This window comes from Barbus barbus, assembly GCF_936440315.1.
Source record: "Barbus barbus genome assembly, chromosome: 35".
In the NCBI taxonomy this organism is placed as follows: Eukaryota; Metazoa; Chordata; class Actinopteri; order Cypriniformes; family Cyprinidae; genus Barbus; species Barbus barbus.
In genome coordinates, this window is record NC_136763.1 from 19556163 (window position 1) to 19576594 (window position 20432).

The following is a 20432-nucleotide window of genomic DNA, read 5'->3' on the forward strand; positions in this document are numbered from 1 at the left end:
ATCAGTGGTGATAGAGTTCAACCACACTTTGCTGCCAACAGCGTCTTGGTTTCACACACAAATAAGTGTGCATTCATACACGGACCGACATGCACTATTCATTTTTGAAGGTGAAGATGAAGCTCAAAGAGGAGGCCATGCTTAAACTCCACACGTCCTGCAATCAGTTGGTCGGGTCCACCCTGGATGCGACAAAGCTGGGACCTGCACACCGTGGAGTTAATAGGCCTGCAAGAAACTGGAGTGAGAAACAGAGATCAACGAGAATCCGTCAACACTGTTTCTCTCTCTGCTTACCTGTTCACTCACTCTGCAGCCCTCCTGTAAATCTCTCCCTCACTCCCATCTCTCCCAATCTCCCGGTAGTGGTGAGCGCTGAGAGTGGCACATCTGTTAATGTTGGATTGTTATGATGAGTGTATGTGCATGAGGATGGGCTGATGGATGAGAGGACGGGATGGTAATCCTCTCTGTTGGGGTATGCATCAGAATCTCACCGCTTTGTGGATTAACCCAACAGTCCCCGGCTGGCTCAGTCATGAGTGATCTTTTACGGACTGTGTATGTGCGTGCGACTTTGTGCATCTGGGAATATGTGCATTCAGTGGTTTACAAGTCTGCATCTGCCTGGCAGATAAAGTGCACTGAAACATTAATCTCGGATAGACAAACTGCATTCTGAACTGCCAAATGTTTAGTGCTACAATCAGGGAAATTATAAAATAAAGGAAGAAGAAAACATATTCCACATGTATTCTACATGAATGAATGTCTGTCAGATCTGTGTGTGTGTGTGTGTGAGAGAGAGAGAGAGAGAGAGAGAGAGAGAGAGAAAGATGATTCAGACAAATCCAGTCATACTGGGAAATGCAGGTGAATCCTTGTTTTGGTGCCATGGCAACAGGATTCTGAGATTCAACACTCATTCCAGTGGGGCACCACCCCCACTCAGGACTGCAGAGGCTGTGTGTATATGTGCATCTATATACATGCACACAATTATCAAAAAAATAAATCTTGTAAATGTTCTCTTTTTTATGGATGGATATGTGTGTGTTCAGCTTTGTGCTCAGTTGTATGCATTTAATTGGAGAGGATGTAGTCAATGAAAACACATTTTCTTCTGGATATTTGTGTAAAACCATAACTGTAATAAAATCCACTCTTCGTGTAATGAGATGGCAGGTTTTAAAGGGCTCTTGTGGGCATGTGTAAATGTTTGTGTACAGCGACACCATGCGGTCCATCAATGAAATCGCATTTCGCAATCGAAAAGTCTTGACCACAGAACAATGGGTAAATGTAAACAATAACTGTATTGTATATCTACATGCCTTTTAATAGCCATATGCATACGTACAAGGATTTATAGACATAGATGACATGAAATACTTTTGGAAAGTTGACGTGTCCTGCAGTGTGATATACTATGTTCCATAAAACTAAACTGAATTTTGCTAGTTCTTTCCAAATTATTATTAATTGAAATGCATAAAAAAACTCTAGAATTTAAATTTATATGTTGGTTAAATACCCCATATTATGCGTTAGTAATACGAAAAAATTAAATAAAACCAATGCATTTAAAAAAAAAAGAAGTTATATTTATACATGCTACATAATATTATGTCCAGCATGATATTTGAAATTCTCTCGATTGTAGGCTTTGTGTTTGACACGATGCTTTACGTTTTTAGTTGCTATATGAGGATGAGAGTCATTATTCAAATGATGATATCATGCAAGTAATTTGTCTTTGACTCGTAACGCAACCGATTTGCAGGGAGAGTTTGGCTGGCGCTGGAATCGTGCGGAAAGGCGATGCCACTACAATTGATGCATCATAAACATCAGTGGGTAAGGCCATCTTCCAGACAACAGCGCGGTAAATGACATGAAAGCAACGTTACAGCACGGTGCACGTCACTAAGGGGGACAGCACATAGCCTGCAGCCAAGTGGACAGCAATGGCACCGATAAGAGCAAACACGAAACGCATCGAATTTGCGGAAGTGAGCGAGCGGGTGGGGCCTCGACAGTAATGTGACCACAGACGCCGTTAGGATTGCGTGAAACGAAGCGTTATGTATGACCCTACAGAGACCCGTGGAGGTTTTTAAGGCCGGACGCGAAATGAAACGAGGACGTGCGCAATGTTGAAGGAGCGACTGAAATAGAGTTTATATGCACTAATTGTCTGGCGCTGAGTGAGGGGGCTGCCTAACTAACACCAAGAGGATTACCATCATCATCACACGAGCGAGATCTCATGACTGGAAGCAATGTGAAACGCTGATATCGCTCATTCCTTCAGTATATTGAGGAATAATAATGAACAACGCGCAAGATATGTCTCCCGATTTTGTCTTGATGCGCCTGGTCTCCGCGGCCGAGGATGACCGCTTGGACGAGGAGAATGGTAATCTGTCGTCGGTGGCTATCAAGGGGAACTTTGAATGCACGCAGAATCACGGCCACATCTCGGCGGTGAACAAAGCTCCGCAGGCCAGCGGAACGGAGGCACCTGACTCGGGAGTGATGGCGACCAGACCTGCGCTGTCTGCGCCGCCGCCTACTCTTCATTCAGCCGAGGCCCACGGTTACGATCTCGCCCACCGAGGTGGAATGGGGCCTCAGCTGTTGGTGTTCAGAAACATATCGAGAGACTCCGAGGGATTCGCCGAGAGCTCGGAGGATCAGCGCAGGGCTTTTGAGGACCAAGCGGCGCTCGCTTCTGAGTCTGGCGCTGTGGATGCTCAGCATCCGCCTACATGGACGCTGCATCCGCAGCTCAAGCTGCCAGCGGTTGCTACGGATACGGATGGAGCCGAGCTGTGCCACCGGCATCGCTTGATCACCGACAATCAAGACTGGCCGCCGGTGGTGGATCACAAAACGAGCTCGGGGACGGCGCAGCGGCAGCTCCATCAGCTGCCCGACGGTCCTGTGCTGGAGCTGGCGAGGAAATTCGGCGAGCTGGGAGTCGCTCCGGTTCCCGAGTTTCTGCTCAAGGATGGCGAGCTGCAGCGCTGCTCGTGTCAAAGCGTGCTCGGCTCGGCTGGAATCAGGCAAGGAGAGGACCCTACCGAGACCAGCGATGCGCTGTTGGTGCTGGAGGGCCTCGGGTCAGAGGAGGTGAACGGCCTGGGCATCAATGCGTGTCAAAAGACCGAGTCTCAAAACGCGGAGCCGGGTGCGTTCGCGCTCAAGTGTTTCCCTTCGGTGGTGTCTGGGGGACTTTGCTCGCCGGCGTGTTGCTTGTTACGAGACTCGGTAAACACCGGGCCTCAGGCTCCTGCCAGCGACAAACTGACTCCCGAGGTCCCGTCCCAAGCCGAACCCAGCCAGGGCACCCCATGCTCCAGCCAAGCGTCGACGCCGAAGGCCCGACCGGACCGGAGCGCGACCGGGGCGCATCTTTCCGCTGCGAGCGGAGGAGAGAAGACTCTGAAAGTACCAGGGAAATCCAGGAAGGGCTCGCTTAAAATTCGTCTGAGCAAACTTTTCAGAACTAAAAGCTGTAGTGGCTCTAACAACCTTTTGGACAAGAGACCTTCAGTCACGTTCTCCATATCCTCGGCGGGCAGTTTAGTTGACATGTCCGGAGCGAGCGGTGGGGAACAAGACACGGCCAGGTGAGTCCTTCCGCCCAAAACAACTGGAGCTTTAACCTTTTGTGTAGGTCTACTTTTATGTCTATACACAATTTGAGGACAATTTGTTCATACAAAATAAACTACACACCTTAAATCTAAATCTAAAGCAGTTGTTTTTTTGTTTTGTTTTTTAAATGTTGCTTGATGAAGAGGACAACCATCAGTGCTGGGGAGTAACTAGTTACATGTAACGGAATTACGTAATTCAATTACTATATAAATGTACCTGTAAACTGTTTGTTACTGAGAAAAAACATGTGTAATTAAATTACAGTTACTACTGAAAATGTTAACTATTACAAAGGGGGTTACATCTGAATATTTGCACACACACACATACAGATATGATTGATTTATTTCCCAAATATATGCTTTAAAATATGAGACACCAATGTTTCAGGAGTTTAGGACAGAATAGAAACCATGCTTAACTCCTAACTATTTGGGTTTATGTATATGCTTTATTTTTTAATAAAATTGATTTACATTTGAAAACATGTGTTATAAATTTAGAAAAGTAATCAGGAAGTAGTCAAATGTAACCAGTTACATTAATAAAGTAATTGAAATACTTATTACATTTTAAATAGGGTTAGTAATCTGTACATTTCCAAAGTAACTTTCCCAACTCTAACAACACAGTCCAAATATGGTTAGTAACCTATTGTATGTACAGTGGCTTCAAATTTGTGTGTAATTTTAAGTTGTAGAACAACACAGACCTTAATTTACTATTAAATCATAAACCTCTTTCCAAAAACACATTGTAAATTGTGTAGGCAACACATATTAGCATTCACTGTTTACTTAGAAACTATGGTCTTTAACCTATGGCCTTTCTGCATGTTGTGCAGCTTTAAATTTGTCCCTAAAACATTTAACATTTCAATCAAAGATTTAGCCCCTCACACATACCGGTGATTGAAATAAACCAGGAAATGGGACACTTTTTGCACTTTTCTTTTTAACATAATTTGTGTTACTTCATAAATATTCAACTAAAAATATATATTTTTTATCATAAAATACATTTAATTTCATCATCATCATCTTTTAGTAGTTATCAATGTGGCTCACAGGATCACAGGTGGGTGCAGTTTCTGTAAGACATTTATAATGTGATTACTTCTAAAGCGTTGTGCATTTTAGATTAAAAATGGTACAATAACTTGAGATACAGAACAGAATTAATGAAAATTGATATGTGGTCTTTCTTAAACTCTTATCATTTAAATTGCTTATTTTCTTTCTGCAGCCAACCTGGACTAACAAGGGCACAAAGTGCCTTTTCGGCAGCCTCTTTTACTCCCGTTTTTACAGGTAAATGAAGATTTAAGGGAACATAATGGGGTGGAAGCTAAAGGAATACATTAAATGAAGGCACATTTGCAAACCACTAATCAGCTTACACAGTGCATGGGAAATATAATGATATAGACACACGATTTGGATGAGATTAATCTCATTTTAGGCCTGCGTTGGAATTATGCTACAATATTATTGTAAGGAATGTTGTTAATGTCGTTCTTATGGCTCTTGTCATTAAGTTGTGTATTGTGGCTCTGGTCACAGGAGAGACTGTGTCCTTGGTTGATGTGGACATCTCTCAGAGAGGCAGGAACTCCCCTCACCCTCCCACTCCTCCACCTCCCCCTCGGCGGAGCCTCAGTCTGCTAGGTGAGATCCACTACAGCTGTTCACACACCTCCTCCATCTTCTTCCTTTCTGCTCTCCTTCATTCATGCCTTTCACATCTCCATCTGTACATCCCTTGGGGTATATTCCCTTTATCCTTCGCACTGGCACATCTAGCTTCCGTATCTGTCTGTGTGCATAGTTTTAAAAAGTGTTTGGGGTAACGCATTACTAGTAACGTGAGTTACGTAATCAGATTACTTTTTTCCCAAGTAACTAGTAAAGTAATGCATTACGTTTTAATTTACAAGAAAATATCTGAGTTACTTTTTTAGTTTTTTTTTATTGCTGAAGAGTGTTGAACCTTCTTCTCCTGCTTCTCTACTGGACAGACATGAAGTAATGCAAAAATAATGTAATAGATTACTTTCCATAAAAAGTAACTAAGTAACATAATTAGTTACTTTTTTAGGGAGTAACGCAATATTGTAATGCATTACTTTTAAAAGTAACTTTCCCCAAACTTTGGGGTTGTTAGGTTTTTAAAAATGCTTTTTATTTGATTTGATTTGATTAAAAACAGAGTAAAATAGTATATTTTTAACTGTTATTACAGTGCAAGATAACTGTTTTATATTTGAATATAATATCAAATGTAATTTATTCCTTTGATGGCCAAGCTGAATTTTCAGGAGTCTTCAGTGTCACTTGATCTTTCAGAAATTATTCTAATTTGCTGCTCAAGAAACTTTGCTTATTATATTATCAATATTGATAACAATGCTGCTTAATTTTTTTTTGTGGAAACTATGATTCATTTTTAACCTTTAAATAGAAAGTTTAAAAGAATGGCATTTTTTGTAACATTATTAATATCTTTATTGGCACTTTTCTTCAATTCAACACATCCTTGCTGAATAAAAGTATTGGTTTCTTTAAAAAAATTAACTGACTCCAAACTTTTGAACATTAGCGTACAATTAACATCGATGATTTTGGGCAATTCACTCATAAGTGTTAGGCACTAAATGTAGGCGTAATTACATAAATCTTTTTATTTCATTTATATCCTAAGGAGATCAAGTTACAAAAAGGAATATGTTTATAAATATTATATGTTTATAAATACATGTATTCTTCAAGCAAATCAGCTTATTTCTTTAAATTGGGAAAGTATTTGTGTGCCAATATAGGACATTGGCTGAAAGAAATAGTAACAAATATGTCAAAGGAAAAGATAACTTATATATTAAGAGATATTTTGATGAGTTTGGGGACCTTTCAAATTGGAAAATTCAAGTTGGAAATGTGTTGATAGAAGACTACAATAAATACATAAATATGGTCGACATATTTTGTGATCATTCAGACCAAACATATTTATCCAGATCACATTTGTAATGTAAATGTTCATCAGTCTCAAGCTACATCAAAGCCTGCTCACCTGTCAATCAAATATTCAACTAAAATCATCCATTTTAAACTTTCCAGGCTATGTGTGGCTTTAGAAGAAAATTATCTGATAATGTAGGATATTATCCAAAAAATTATTATTATTTATTAATTTATGTACTTTTTTTATTTTTTAGTAATTTATTTATTTTTGACTTTTCTAATCTTTTTTTTGTGCTGTATGAAAATGCAATGATACTGGTATAGTAAGTAATGTGTGTAGTGTTGAAAACAAAGTCCCTCTCTTCAAAATCCCATCATAAGTGTTCAAACTGCTGAGATACACGTCGCACTTTTGTAAACGGCAAGTTTTTCACCTCACCTCTGTGATCAAACCCAAGGCGGATGTTAAAGAAGCAATGTAGGACGTCAGCCTACATGCTCATTCTTTCACTTTGCCCTTTCATTTCCCTTTCTTATTCAGACTTCATTCTTTTCATTTCATGGTTACCAGAGTCTCTGATTGCATTCTGCAAGCATAAAATTCACAGAAGCGCCACTTAAAGTGAGTTACTGTGTAAGTCTACTTGTGGTTTGGCTTCACCGGTGTTTGGCTCTTTCCGTTTCTAATAAATTGAGGCCTCTGCAGATGCTCTTCGAGTTCATCAGCTCAGTGTGGTCTTTGGTAGTGAAGATTGACATGATCTCAGTACTGGAGATGTAGGTATTGGATCTGAATATTTAAATATGAAGAAGCAATCTTGAGTCGATGAAGTCCTGAGTGAATGAAGATGATTAGGTATGTGGATTATTCAGTCATTGTGTGTTTGAAGTGGATTGTTTGTCATGTTCAGGTTGGAGGTTTTAGGGAATATTCCAGGTTTCAATACAAGCTAAGCTCAATTAAATGCTTTTGTGGAATAATATTAATAGCATGAAAACAATTTTACTTGTTTTGTGTAAAAAGAATAAATAAAAGTAAAAGAAAAATGGAGGTGAAAGGGACAATTTCTGGAGGATTTAAAAGCAGCTGAGAAGAAATAATTTCCCAGTGTTGTGAGTGTGTGATTGAATGCACATGCCAGCGTGTGGATTTATTTTTACAGATACCCGTGTTGTTTCCCCACATTGTAGTTCCCAGTGTCATGTGCTTCCTGTCATGGTGTCTTAGTCTTCAAGTGCTATAAGAGGATCAGATATTGTCACATAATTGGAGGATTTGTCCTGCTCCTTTATGGTTCAGACAGGCAAAACTACATGTTACTCATACATAAAGCGCAGGTCACTTAATGCAATATTCATGTTAGTTGCAATACTGCGGTTTGCACAGTATCATTTGGCTGTGTTTTGATCTATTTTTGGTAATATATGCAAGAATGAAGGATGTTGCCGTCCCTTTGCTCTGAAGCTAAGTGGTGTTAGGGTTGAATTCAGTCATGTTCTGATTCCTCTTCATCGCCCGTGGCACCTGTCTCATCCTAATAGACTTGAACCTTCTCTTCGCTTCTGTCTGCCCTTCTATTACTTTCTTTTTCTGTGACATCTCCTTATTCTCCTGGCTCTGAACCCTCCCTCCTGCTCTCTTCCAGACGATATAGGTGGGCCGCAGCCTGGGCCTTTCCTAGTGAGTGTAATGGGGGCCTCCCTGCAGTCTCTCCCTCTGCCTCTTCCTCCTCCTCCCCCTCTCCACGCCACCATCCAGCATAGTCTCAGCCTCAATGGTAAGACTTGGGTGCAGTGGAGGGGGCAGTGTGTGTGTGTTTCAGGGTGTCTTTCTGGTTCTGAGAGCAGATTCCAACCTCCCCTTCCCCTTTTTTGGAGACCGGCTCAGTTTCTGCCCTCAGAAGCACCTTTATTCCATTAATTAAACGTAAAGAGAAATGGAATAAAGTGTGAATATTCTTGTGAACTCTTGCAAAGGCAAAGACAATACATGTCACCCACCACATGTATCGTTTTGCTTAACAAAGGCTTTGGTTGATCGTGTGGTTTCGTTTTTCAGTTCCTGCCGTTCAGAGGAAAAAGGCGGTGTGTGACTAATGTGCGTTTGTAAAGAGAGGAAGTGTGAGCGATGGTGTCATACTATAGAGTTCAAACTTAAGTGTCTCATATAGAAATATAACTTAATTTGTATAAGATATAAAGGAGATTTAAGATATGGTAACTTCAACATAGCATGTATACATGGTTAGTTGATATGACATTTCATCAGTGTGCTGCAGTGTGATGTGCTATAGGGGAGACCGGGGCAAGTTGTCACAGAGGAGAGTTGGCATAAGGAAAGGGGTTTCAGTAAATTAGCAATGGTTTCGTATTATACACCCAGTTCCGAATCCTATGAAATTAGAATCACCAGTCAGCTGTTGGGCAAACACAATATAAAACACAACTGGGGCATGTTGTCACAAAAGGGCAACGTGTGTTCAATGAACTGTATCTTTTTCTTGGGCAACAATGGTGAAAATGTTCAGTTGTCTTTTTTTTGTAGCATAGAATGTAAGGTTTGTGCCAATACACAAATTAAATGAACTTTCAAAAATAAACCTCCACTGATAAATATTCACTGGTGTAAAACATGTGACAACTAGCCCTGGACTCTGTCTAATTCATCTGAATAATATTTTTGTTTAATTGTTATACGTAGTTTATATACAATTTCTAATAACTTCATATTAGACATTACAGACACTTATTGTCCTGTCACGCTATAATGAAAAACTTGCAGAAATGGTGATCAGTTACAGGACCTATATATATCAATAACTTTTAATCTAAAATGTTTTTAACTGTTATTTGAGTTGTAACTATCATAATGTATCATAAATGTACTGTATTTTTGATCAAATTTTTCATTTAGCTAGTTTTAGAGTGCAACTCAATATATGCTGTTGTATTAAAAAATTGTTCTTTTGTGTCTCAGATGCTTTCTTCCGGGCACTTCCACATTCTGTCCCATCACCAATGGAGACTCCGGCCCCGGCTAGAGTGGCCCCGCCCCCAATCATGTGTCCACTGAGAGGAGCCGATTCCAGCAGCTTCACTGCCAGCCTGAGAGAGCTGGAGCGGGTGAGAGACAAAAACACTTGAAATTTCCACTCGGATGATTGTAATATCATACGGCATGTTCACTTATAGACCTTTTTAACAATTAAATATGACTGTGGTTTCCTGTGGTTGTGGGCTTTGTGTGTGTTTTTTACTGTTGTATGGTCGTTGTGTGTTTGTGTCTGCAGTGTGGCTGGTATTGGGGGCCGATGAACTGGGAGGATGCCGAAATGAAGCTGAGAGGAAAGCCAGATGGCTCGTTTTTGGTGCGGGACAGTTCAGACCCACGATACATCCTCAGCCTCAGCTTTCGCTCACAGGGAGTCACACATCACACACGTATGGAGCACTACAGAGGTAAACACACACACACACACACACACACACACGTATATACATATCTGTAAACATGCTCAAACTCTTTTTGGACTCAAAAAGTGTAGCTAAAAAACACTTGAAATCCTGATCTAAACCACATCCTCTAGTGGTTTGAAGTCAGATTAAAAATTCAGTGTTGACTACACTGCCTGAACAAACAGATTAGATTTCACCACTTTCAGATTGATGGGTATTCCTAAATTCACTCAAATCGATAGTCAATCATTTTTTTCGCATCCTCCTTAGATTTCCAGTGAAATGTGAAACAGGCGACTTTTTTTCTTTCTTTCTTTTTTTTTGCGTGGTTTAATCAAAACCTATGGTTTTGTTCAGTTTGTCTAAAAGCAAATAACACCGAAAAAAAGTTAACGTGCAAAACACATTTTAGCTTTACTGACTGCAAAAATGATTGTGGGTTTCTGTTTTTTTAGTACATAGAAAAGCTTTGGGAATTTAGTATTTTTTTCATGTCATTACATTGTTTAGAGCATAAGACAAAAATGAAAAAATAACAAATGAAAAATTCTATTTTATTCATATTTTATTCTATGTCATCTCTAGAGGACACTAGGACTCAGTTTTTCTAAAGAAGAAAAAAAAGGCATGAATAAACATCAAAAAGGCAAAAACAATGGGATATTTTTTAAATCAGCAATCAATTTTTTTGGTTTCAGGATTTTTTATACTAAACTTTGTTTAAGGATGATTCTCAACTATGTTATAAAATATATAACAAAATGATTTGATATAGCATTTTGTTTAATTAATGCAAAATGTGTGTAAAAATGTCCATAAACTGGGTTTCCCATTAAACACAGTGTATCTATACACTGTATCTAATTTGCATATTAATGTGTTGCTGTTGGGACAGCACGTTGAAAAAAAGAATTGTAATAATGGGAGTAATAATTAAAATTAAAAATATTTATCTATTCATTTATGTCATGTCTCCCAAAATGCATAATAAACATGCTTTTAGTCCTGGCGTCCTCTACAGTGGACATGTATGAAATGATGTCCCGTTTCATAACAGGAAGTCATATTTGAATTTGAAAGCCCATACTCCATTTTCCTGAGATGTTGCTTTATGACAAACTATTTGAAAATGATTCAGATTTAAATGACAATTACAAAATATAATCATATTTCCATAAGGATGTAAAATTCTTCACTAAATTAAATTGAGCCATCTTTAAAGACCGAGGAGAGGGAGTGGTGATGGTGAAACTTCCAAACATTTAGTATCTCTAAAAAGCCCTGAATGTGCTCTGTACAGGACATCCAGACTTACAACCGTGGCATGTGAGGTCTCAGAGAAATTCACTAAAATAGAATGTCCACTACAGAGCTGGGTCTCAGGAGGATAGTACTAAAAATTAATACATAAGTTAGTACATATTTAATTAGTGCATAACACATTCATGTGGTTTTAAATAAAAGGGTTTTCTTTTTTCAGTGTATTTGTTTTCCCTGAAAATAGTTTTTTTAACTCTTCAGGAACCTTCAGTTTATGGTGCCACCCTAAATTTGAAGACCGCTGCCATTCTGTGGTGGAATTCATTGAGCGAGCCATCATGCACTCTAAAAATGGGAAATTCCTCTACTTCCTACGTTCACGTGTACCTGGTAAGGCAACAAATATCCAATACAGACAGGGTTCTCAGCCATTACTGCTGAATAAAAAGCATTTCATTTTTCTGTTTGCTGATGCAGGAGGGATATAGGGACAAAAAGAAGTATTTTTGTTAGTTTTTTTCCTTGGAAGATTATGGGTAACAGGTTTATGCACAAAGAATGGGACATAATGCTTTGGCTAAATATTACATTTGAATATCAACATGTAATTATTTCACCATATTTAAGTGGGTATACAGATAATGTATGTGCTTAAAACTAGCTACTTTTCATTTTACATTACATTTATGTTACATAATGTAAATAATAGTTTTAACAGATTAGATTTAGATATATTCAGTAGTTCTCGCAACAAAAACTTAATTCTTTTAAAAAAGTAATCTGGCTCCTATTTTGTACAGTATTACTTATATACTATGATAGTATTTATTAATATTATAAATTAGCTTTTAATTTTAGAATTCAACTTAATTGAAAGTTTTAGTAATTGTATGTGCTTTTGTAATTTTTATTCGATTTTGTTTATTTTTTAAATATTCCATTTATTTTATTTCAGTTTTAGTCATTTTAGTACTTACTTTATTTCAGGTAGTTGCCAATGTGCGCAGAAGTAAAAAGCAGAGTTTATTTATATTGTTTGTAAAAACCAAAAGCAGGTTTGAGGATGTGCGAGATGAAAGGTCAGCGTAACGAAACGTGTGGTGTCTCTTTCAGGGTTGCCCCCGACCCCTGTGCAGCTGCTCTATCCAGTCTCACGCTTCAGCAATGTGAAATCACTCCAGCATCTGTGCCGTTTTTGCATCCGACAACTCGTCCGCATAGACCACATCCAGGAGCTCCCCCTCCCCAAGTATGAAACAATCACACCTTATATTATTTGGCTTATTTACATTTCCGATACACTACCATTCAGAGGTTTGAGGTCTGTAAGGTAATGTTTTTTTAAAATCTCGTGCTCGTCAAAGCTGCATTTATTTGATGAAAAATACAGTAGAGCATTAATATCGTGAAATATTATTAAATGCCTTAAATGTTTTAAAATGTAATTTATTCCTGCGATAGAAAAGTTGAATTACTTCAAGCACCCATTACTTGACAATTACTGCTCAAGAAACATGTCTTAAGATTATCAATGTAAATCAATTCATCATTGTAAATATCGACGTAAATCATTTTTTAGGATTCTTTGATAAATGTGACCCTGCACCACAAAACCAGTCATAAGGGTCAATTTTCGATATATATCATCTGAAAGCTGAATAAATAAGCTTTCCATTGATGTACGGATTTACGGTTTGTTAGGATCAGACCATATTTGGCCGAGATACAACTATTTGAGAATCTGGAATCTGAGGGTGCAAAAAAATCTAAATATTGAGAAAATTGCCAGATTGAAGTTCTTAGCAATGCACAGTACTAATCAAAATTTAAGTTTTGATATATTTAGAGTAGGAAATTTACTAAATATCTTCATGGAACATGATCTTCACTTAATATCCTAATGATTTTTGGCATAAAATAAAAATCAATAATTTTGACCCATACAATGTATTTTTGGCTATTGCTACAAATATACCCCAGCGACTTAAGACTGGTTTTGTGCTCCAGGGTCACAAATAAAAAGCTCAAAAGAACAGCATTTATATGGAACATAAATCTTTTTGTAATATTATGAACGTCTTCACTGTCACTTTTGATCAATTTATTAAATCCCTGCTGAATTATTATTTATTAATTATATATAGTATTAATTAATTTTATAAAAAAAAAAACTAAAAAACTTTTGAACGGTGGTGTATATAGGAGATGCATGAAATACTAGGACTAGTTGCTGGCCTTCTGGGTTTCTCACCAATGTAAAGTTTTAGACATTTGGACACATTGTAGGTCATAATTTACTGATTTATATTCATTTACTAATCTAAATTATGTCAAGAACACAGTTTAACATATACATAAAAAATATGGCATTCAGTTGCCCTAGTAAAAGTATTTTAAAGTAAATTCTATTCATCCAACTGTATAAAATGATAATTAGAATATCGATTTTACAATCATATTTTTGTCAAAAGGAAACTTTTTGGTAGTAATTTGCAGGGAGTAATGAATGCCAATGTTGTTTGGTTTTATTGAAATAAACAAGTATAACATTAAGCAATTTTTAAGTTAAAAAAAGTACTTTGTCTACAAACTGCCTAAAAAGACTAACCTTTATTTTTTTCATCTTAGACCGCTCATTATCTACTTGAGGAAGTTCTATTACTATGATCCAGAGGAAGAGATGTACCTGTCAATCAAAGGCATGCGCCAGGCAGCAGGTGTGGAACAGGAAGCCGAGTCTGAAACATAGCCAGATTGCTCCTTTTCACTGTACGTACCTGCAGCCATGACTGACCTGCGTTCATTATCTTGTGCTCGGTGCCAGTATGTTTAAATAACAGAACACAAATGGATTGTTTTGTAGGATTTCTGTGTGTGGATAATAGATGGAACAGCGCATGGACACTTCCTGGTGCACAGCTCTGCTCCAACTCCCTGCCAGTCTTCCAGCAGAAGCCAATGAACATCAGCCGACTGGCCCCTCCTCTTTGACCAATGCGCGGACAGAGGGAGTACAGAGGAGTGCTGGAATACTGTCTATGTTGAGCAGGCAAAGAAATCCAGAGACTGACATGATAGACAAAAGACTTGAAAGGTCACTGGACAGCAAACAGTGGACTTAAAAAAAAAAAAAATTAAGTTAAACAAAAAAACGATCAAGGACATTTGACTTGGGGTACTAGAAAAAGCCTTCATCTGTAGGTTATATTACACTGGAGTTTTTAAACTGGCCAGTTTGTGAATCTGTCTCTGTTTGGTTCTTCTTTCTTTCCTCATCAGGCCCCTGACCCCTGGGTGGAGTGTGTGACCCCTTTATTTGTCCTTTTCCTGATTGTAACTCCTTCAGTCTGATCAGGCCACATGAACTGTATTTTGAGTAAAATACAAAGTAAACTTGAAAATAAGTGGTGGTATATTTGATGACTTTTTCACAATTATTTATGATTTAAATTGGTCTTGCCACTAGACGTATCCGTTTTTCCTTGCAGATCACTATACTGAGTTACAATTTTTTTAACCATCATGGTGATTACAAGGTTTTCTTTAAGGCAAGGCACTACAGACCAAAACATTGTTTTTCCATGCACTGGTCAATCTTGACATTTTAAGAATTGGCTTTTCATAATGTTATGTTTCAGACCAGTGGAAAGAAAACATCCAAAATATACAAGTTTATTTTATTGCAGTTCATCTATTTGTGTCTATTTGTGTCTGATACGTATCTTTAAAGGCAGTTTTCTCTCATGTAGGGCTGCCAATAACGACTGTTTTTGTTTTTGATTAATCTATCGACTAATTCATCGATTAATCGATTAATCTAAATGATTACTTTCCCACAAAAAAATCAACAATTTTACTTAAGAATATTTTAGAACTATATTTTATTAAACCAAATGAAATCCAAATTTCTATGAAATCCTTTTTTAAAGCAAAAGTGAAGTGCAACATGAAGCAAGTGTCCATCTCATAGTCCAAATCACTGAAATCAAAGTTCAGTATTATAGTGTGAGAATGACAACATATCCACGTGTTCTAGTCAACTAATAATACAATTATAATCAAAAAACACTTTTTAAAGGAGTATTTACCAGAAATATTATTTACTAGAACTTATTTAGGAGAAAAATGTAAATATGCAGTATTTCTGAAAAAAAAAAAAGTACAAATCTGATGAAATGGCGCACGTTGCGTTCCCAGATGAACGTTATAATAAACCCAAACTCACAATAACATGTAGAGATGGAGTTTGAGTCGCTCCACATGTAAATGATAACAGTTTCTGTGGAGCTACTGTGAACGGAGCCGCTGTGAGACACACGTGCTTAACCTACACGCATGTAAATAATTAAAGAGCATATACTTTATTAGAACGGTAATAATTCGTAGCATTTGTGAATTCACTATTATGCTTAATTATGATTTTTAAATGGGTTTAATATATCATGCAGCCTTGGAAAACCAATAATGTGTTTTATGGATTCTCGTCCGTGAAATGCGCCACTTCCGGTATTTTGCTGGTTAGTCGACACGATCAAAATGAAGTCGACGACTTTTAAAAATCGAATTGGTGAATAAAATCGACAAATCAGGACAGCCCTACTCTCATGCACTGAGCTCCACTTCAGAAGTGCTTACATACAACTTTCCAGTGTTTCCTATTTATATTCTGAAGGTTTTTAGGGAGGAGTTGTTCATATAATTTGCCTCATTTTTTGCAACATTTTATTTCTAAAAACATGGTGATTTTTTTTCTGCCTATTTTCTGATATATGGGGTGATAAAAAGATATATCCAAAATATAAAAAACAATCTAATATGTCTTTATCAACAAAATGAAATAATTTTGAACCTGACTTCATCTAATATTCTGATTCCGTTGTGGAAATGTATGTAAATTACTTCACATTTAATCGTAACTTTTCATAAAAATTTGAAATGTTTTCTAAATGTATTGAATCAATAATATAATCAACTGGGAAGGTAAGGTGAAATCCTTTTTAAATTTTTCGCTTCAGGCATCGCTACTGTTCGGACGCTCTTGCTTACTGCTCTGAGCTTTGCTCCCTATTTATGTGCTTTTCTCAGATTTTTCTAAGATTTTAACTTCATCAGATCAGCACAGTGCTCAAACAACACATTTTTGGAAAAAGAAGACTCCCACTGCCAGCAAATTACATTCCGGAGATCGGAAAACACAGCTGTCTATATTCAAACAGACGAGAGAGAAAATGCCTCTTATGGAATCTACTTGCTGCATGAACTGCCACAGACTTCTACAAAGGATTGCGGTTCTTGAAACAAAGTTACTTGCTGGACCTCCAAAACAGGCGGAACACATAGCAGATCGTCATCATGGACCCCCTCAGCATACAGCCGGTGAGTCCTGTGAATCTCAACAGTTTATACCAAGTGTAGAGGAACAAGCCGAAACGGTTCAACAGACTAATCGATGGCACAAACGGAGCGAGACCCAAAAGGCACTCAAGACACCAGATTCTCACGAGCTAGCCCTGTGACGTAATTGTGACGTCGGCCCTAAAAGGGTCTATTCTACCTCCCTCTATACATCTTGAGAACAGATTTGAAGCGTTAATGAATGTGGGTGAAGAATCCCCAAATGTGATTGAACATGGATCGTATCAGCCAGCAGCTAACATTGCTACTAACAGGCGCTCAAGGTCGAGCAGACAGCAGCATTCAGCTCAGAGCGCAGCCGAGCCCAGGACTCTGATAGTGGGCGACTCCCATTATCAGAAACATCAGTAGGGCTGGGCGATATGGCCTTAGAAAAAATTCCCCGATTTTTTCACAAAAAAACTGATTTACGATTTAAATAAATTTTTTCCCTCTATTTAAAATCAATCTGCAGATGACAAAAAAATTGTCTGGATTTCCCCCTTGGGGTTAAAATGCAATCAGAAACAACAAGCCAAAAAGACAAGATTGAAGGCCCTGCCATTGTAAACAGTGAAAATGTAATATAACAATGTAACATAGCATACAATTATGTGAACCTTTTTGATAAGTTTTCTTTAAATACAAGTTTAACATCTTGCTATTCAGTAGATAGGAGGTAGTTCTGATAACAGCATTAAATATGAGTGACTGTACGTTTTTTGGGGGGCGGGACGATGGTGAATGATTTGCAGATCCTGAGCACCACTGACAAACATCTAATCTTGTATAATGTGTAGTAAGTACTGCCGCTCCATAGTATAAACAGAGTACGTGCGATCGCGAATCTCGAAAGTGAAACTAAAAACCAATTGTACATTCAAAAGCGGTTTCAATGCCAGGTATAATAGTGGCTCCCTGATGACCGCAATTTTATATACAGTATGATTACCTGATGATAAAACTGCGAGAGAAAGTATTGAAATATATATTTTCCTCCCATCTCGTATATATTCCCTTTAAGGAGTTCCATAGTACACGTCATTTTCTTTCCGTATGCGGTATTGGGATGCGGTGGATTGCGGGGGATCATGATGCCAGCTTAACACCGTGATGTCTATCAGCCCAACCTATATGGCAAACGTGCGGGGGGAGGGCTGAGCCCATTCGGAACTACGGGAGCCCAGAGGGGAGCATCGGCGGATGTTAAAGAGAAACCCCATTTTCATTCAAACAAGTCGACATAAACTACACATTTGAGTTAATCGATAAAATCGATTTATCGCCCAGCCCTAGTGCAAATCGAATCATCATTCATGTGGGGAAGAATGATATTCGGAAAGAGCAGTCAGAACTCTTTAAGAAGGATTTCAGTGAACTCTTTGAAACAATTCAAAGACTCATCAGTGGACCACTCCCAGCAAGGGGAACTAACATGTTTTCACGGCTGCTTGGGCTGAATACATGGCAACAAAGAACCTGCGGTATAAAAGGAGTCAACTTCATCTACAACTTCAATCTTTTCTGGGGCCATAGACAACTGTTTACACTGGATGGCCTCCACTCAAACAAACTTGGTGCAAGAGTGCTAAAGGACAATATCTACAATATCTATTTCCTGATCCACTCAACCTGAATGGCACACACACACCTGGACAGAATATGAGTGACCACAGGACTTCATATCAGCTTCCGAGTCATCATGTGGTTGCCACATCCCACAAGGACACTGATAACGCCACGCAGCCAAAACAAGCTCTGTTTATTGACATCCCGGCTGAGCCCTGCCCACAGAGCTCATCACAGACAGACTGTGACGTACCACAACAGCTTCAAGACTCAGCACCCATGGACGACTTTCTGGAAAACAGCCAGTGAAACCAGGACAACATATTACAGCCACTGGAAACACCAGAGCCAGAGCCCCGCTCATCAGACACACTATCCTGCATCTCCATAACTGGCATATGCTGCGACCTAACTCTCCCACTCTTTAATGATTTACATGCGTGTAGGTTAAGTATGTGTGTCTCACAGCGGCTCCGTTCACAGTAGTTCCACAAAAAGTGTTATCATTTACATGTGGAGCGACTCAAACTCCATCTCTGAAGGTAGTTCCTTTCTTTGCTCTGTCGTCGGTTGGTGAAGTTGCCAGGATGGTGGAACTGTCAGTTGGAGGTGAAAAGGAGCTGATGATGGAAGGCGCGGGGTTGGATGTTTCTGCAGAAGTTCAGACAGTTTGGGACAGTTGCTTTTCCTTTAGTTATTTCGTCCACTGTTTGTCCTGCCTCCGAAAGCATTCAACAACCTCTTTCTCTAATGCTGACACAGCCTCTTTCACATATTCCTCCATCTTACTGAATTTTACATCCACAGCCTCTCTAAAATATATTTCACAGTTAAAATGACTTTCGACAGAGTCTTTAAAATCCTTCTCCAGTTTTAGAATAAGGTTTTTAAGAGAAAGTACTTCAGCGGGAATTTTTGGTGTAAAATCTGTTCATCATTAAAATTAGCAGGTGTTTTAAAAGGAGCAGCATTTTCAAAATGAGTTGTCATCTTTTAACACTTTCTCAACACAAATCTCAACAATCTCAACAATTTTAAAATCTTAAACGTTCCCCGTACGGGGCACCATATGTAACGATCAGCCTAACAGACTGGGTTACAAAATTTAAAAAGGTTAGATTTTACTGTATGAGAGGTTTATGTGTTAAAATACATAAAACAGAAATACATTTAAGAACAGTGTATTTACAAAGTTCACGGGACTTTAAAACAACACAATAAAACCAGGACAACTCAGTCTGTTAAAAGCATACAGTTCACAGCACCATACCCTAAAAGCAGTCCAAGAATCCTTGTGTGGTGAAATAGTGCCAAAAAAGTGAGTCCACCAGTGTATACACAATCCTAAATGAGTGATAATCCACAAGCTTGCAAGAAAATCTGGAACGGTAAATCCACAGAAAGGAAACTCCACAATCCAGGTGTGTTTGGTAGCTGTTATGGCGCTTTTCCACTGTATGGTATGGCACGGTATAGTTCAGTACGGCTCACTTTTGGTTTTTTTTCCACTGGATACAGTACCTGGTACCTGGTACTTTTTTTAGTACCCCCTCAGTTGAGGCTCCAAGCGAACCGTACCATTACCAAAATGTGACGTGTAAACTCACGCTGGAGAAAATCATCACTGCCTGCGTCATTGAACTTGCGGCACAAGACACAACAGACCCGCTAGATTTAAATCAGCACAGCCAGCGAAGGATCGAAGCAACTCTTTTGAATGAGTGCACCATTCTTTTAACAACCAAAAAATGGCTGTTTTGTTGTCTCTTGTGGAAGTACAGACGTTCCTCTCATTGATAGCCGAGGAGCGGATCCAGCGAGAGTGTGATGGAGCGACGCAGAATGAAAAAGTATTCAGGACTCACCAGGGCCAGCGCCAAGGGGGGGGGGGGGGGGGGCACTCGCGGGTCGTGCCCCCCAAACGAGTTACTGTGCCCTCCCACTTTCCATCCTCTCCCCTCCTTGCTGAACGCGATCGATTTTGAAAGCGAAAGTACCGATAAAACAGCACACATAAGAAAGCGATTGCACGCTTTAGCGAGCGTCAGCAACTGCACGTGATCACAAGTTGCACTATCAATCTATCAATGTCTATCAATGCAAGCAAGTGTAATTTGGTTAGTACTT

General features: G+C 38.7%; 1 protein-coding gene across 2 annotated transcripts; it reads left to right on the forward strand.

Moving 5' to 3' along the window:
- Positions 1-1810: 1810 nt before the first annotated feature.
- On the forward strand, positions 1811-15031 carry socs7 (suppressor of cytokine signaling 7). 2 transcript variants are annotated; one of them, XM_079393917.1, is made up of 10 exons: positions 2023-3635; positions 4912-4976; positions 5229-5333; positions 8273-8404; positions 9604-9749; positions 9917-10085; positions 11604-11732; positions 12456-12591; positions 13971-14111; positions 14206-15026. In XM_079393917.1, the coding sequence occupies exons 1-9, from the start codon at positions 2332-2334 to the stop codon at positions 14089-14091; spliced, it is 2307 nt and encodes a 768-aa protein (XP_079250043.1). In that variant the 5' UTR covers positions 2023-2331; the 3' UTR covers positions 14092-14111; positions 14206-15026. The 2 variants fall into 2 exon arrangements, with proteins under 2 accessions (XP_079250044.1, XP_079250043.1); XM_079393918.1 differs by lacking the exon at positions 8273-8404 and having other exon boundaries at positions 1811-3635; positions 14206-15031.
- The last annotated feature ends 5401 nt before the right edge of the window (positions 15032-20432 follow it).

Bases quoted from the DNA above. Each gene is read 5' to 3' on its own strand.
- socs7 (XM_079393917.1), top strand. From the start codon at position 2,332: ATGAACAACGCGCAAGATATGTCTCCCGATTTTGTCTTGATGCGCCTG. The intron at 3,636-4,911 runs GTGAGTCCTTCC...TTCTTTCTGCAG, and splicing joins GGGGAACAAGACACGGCCAG to CCAACCTGGACTAACAAGGG. The intron at 5,334-8,272 runs GTGAGATCCACT...GCTCTCTTCCAG, and splicing joins GCGGAGCCTCAGTCTGCTAG to ACGATATAGGTGGGCCGCAG.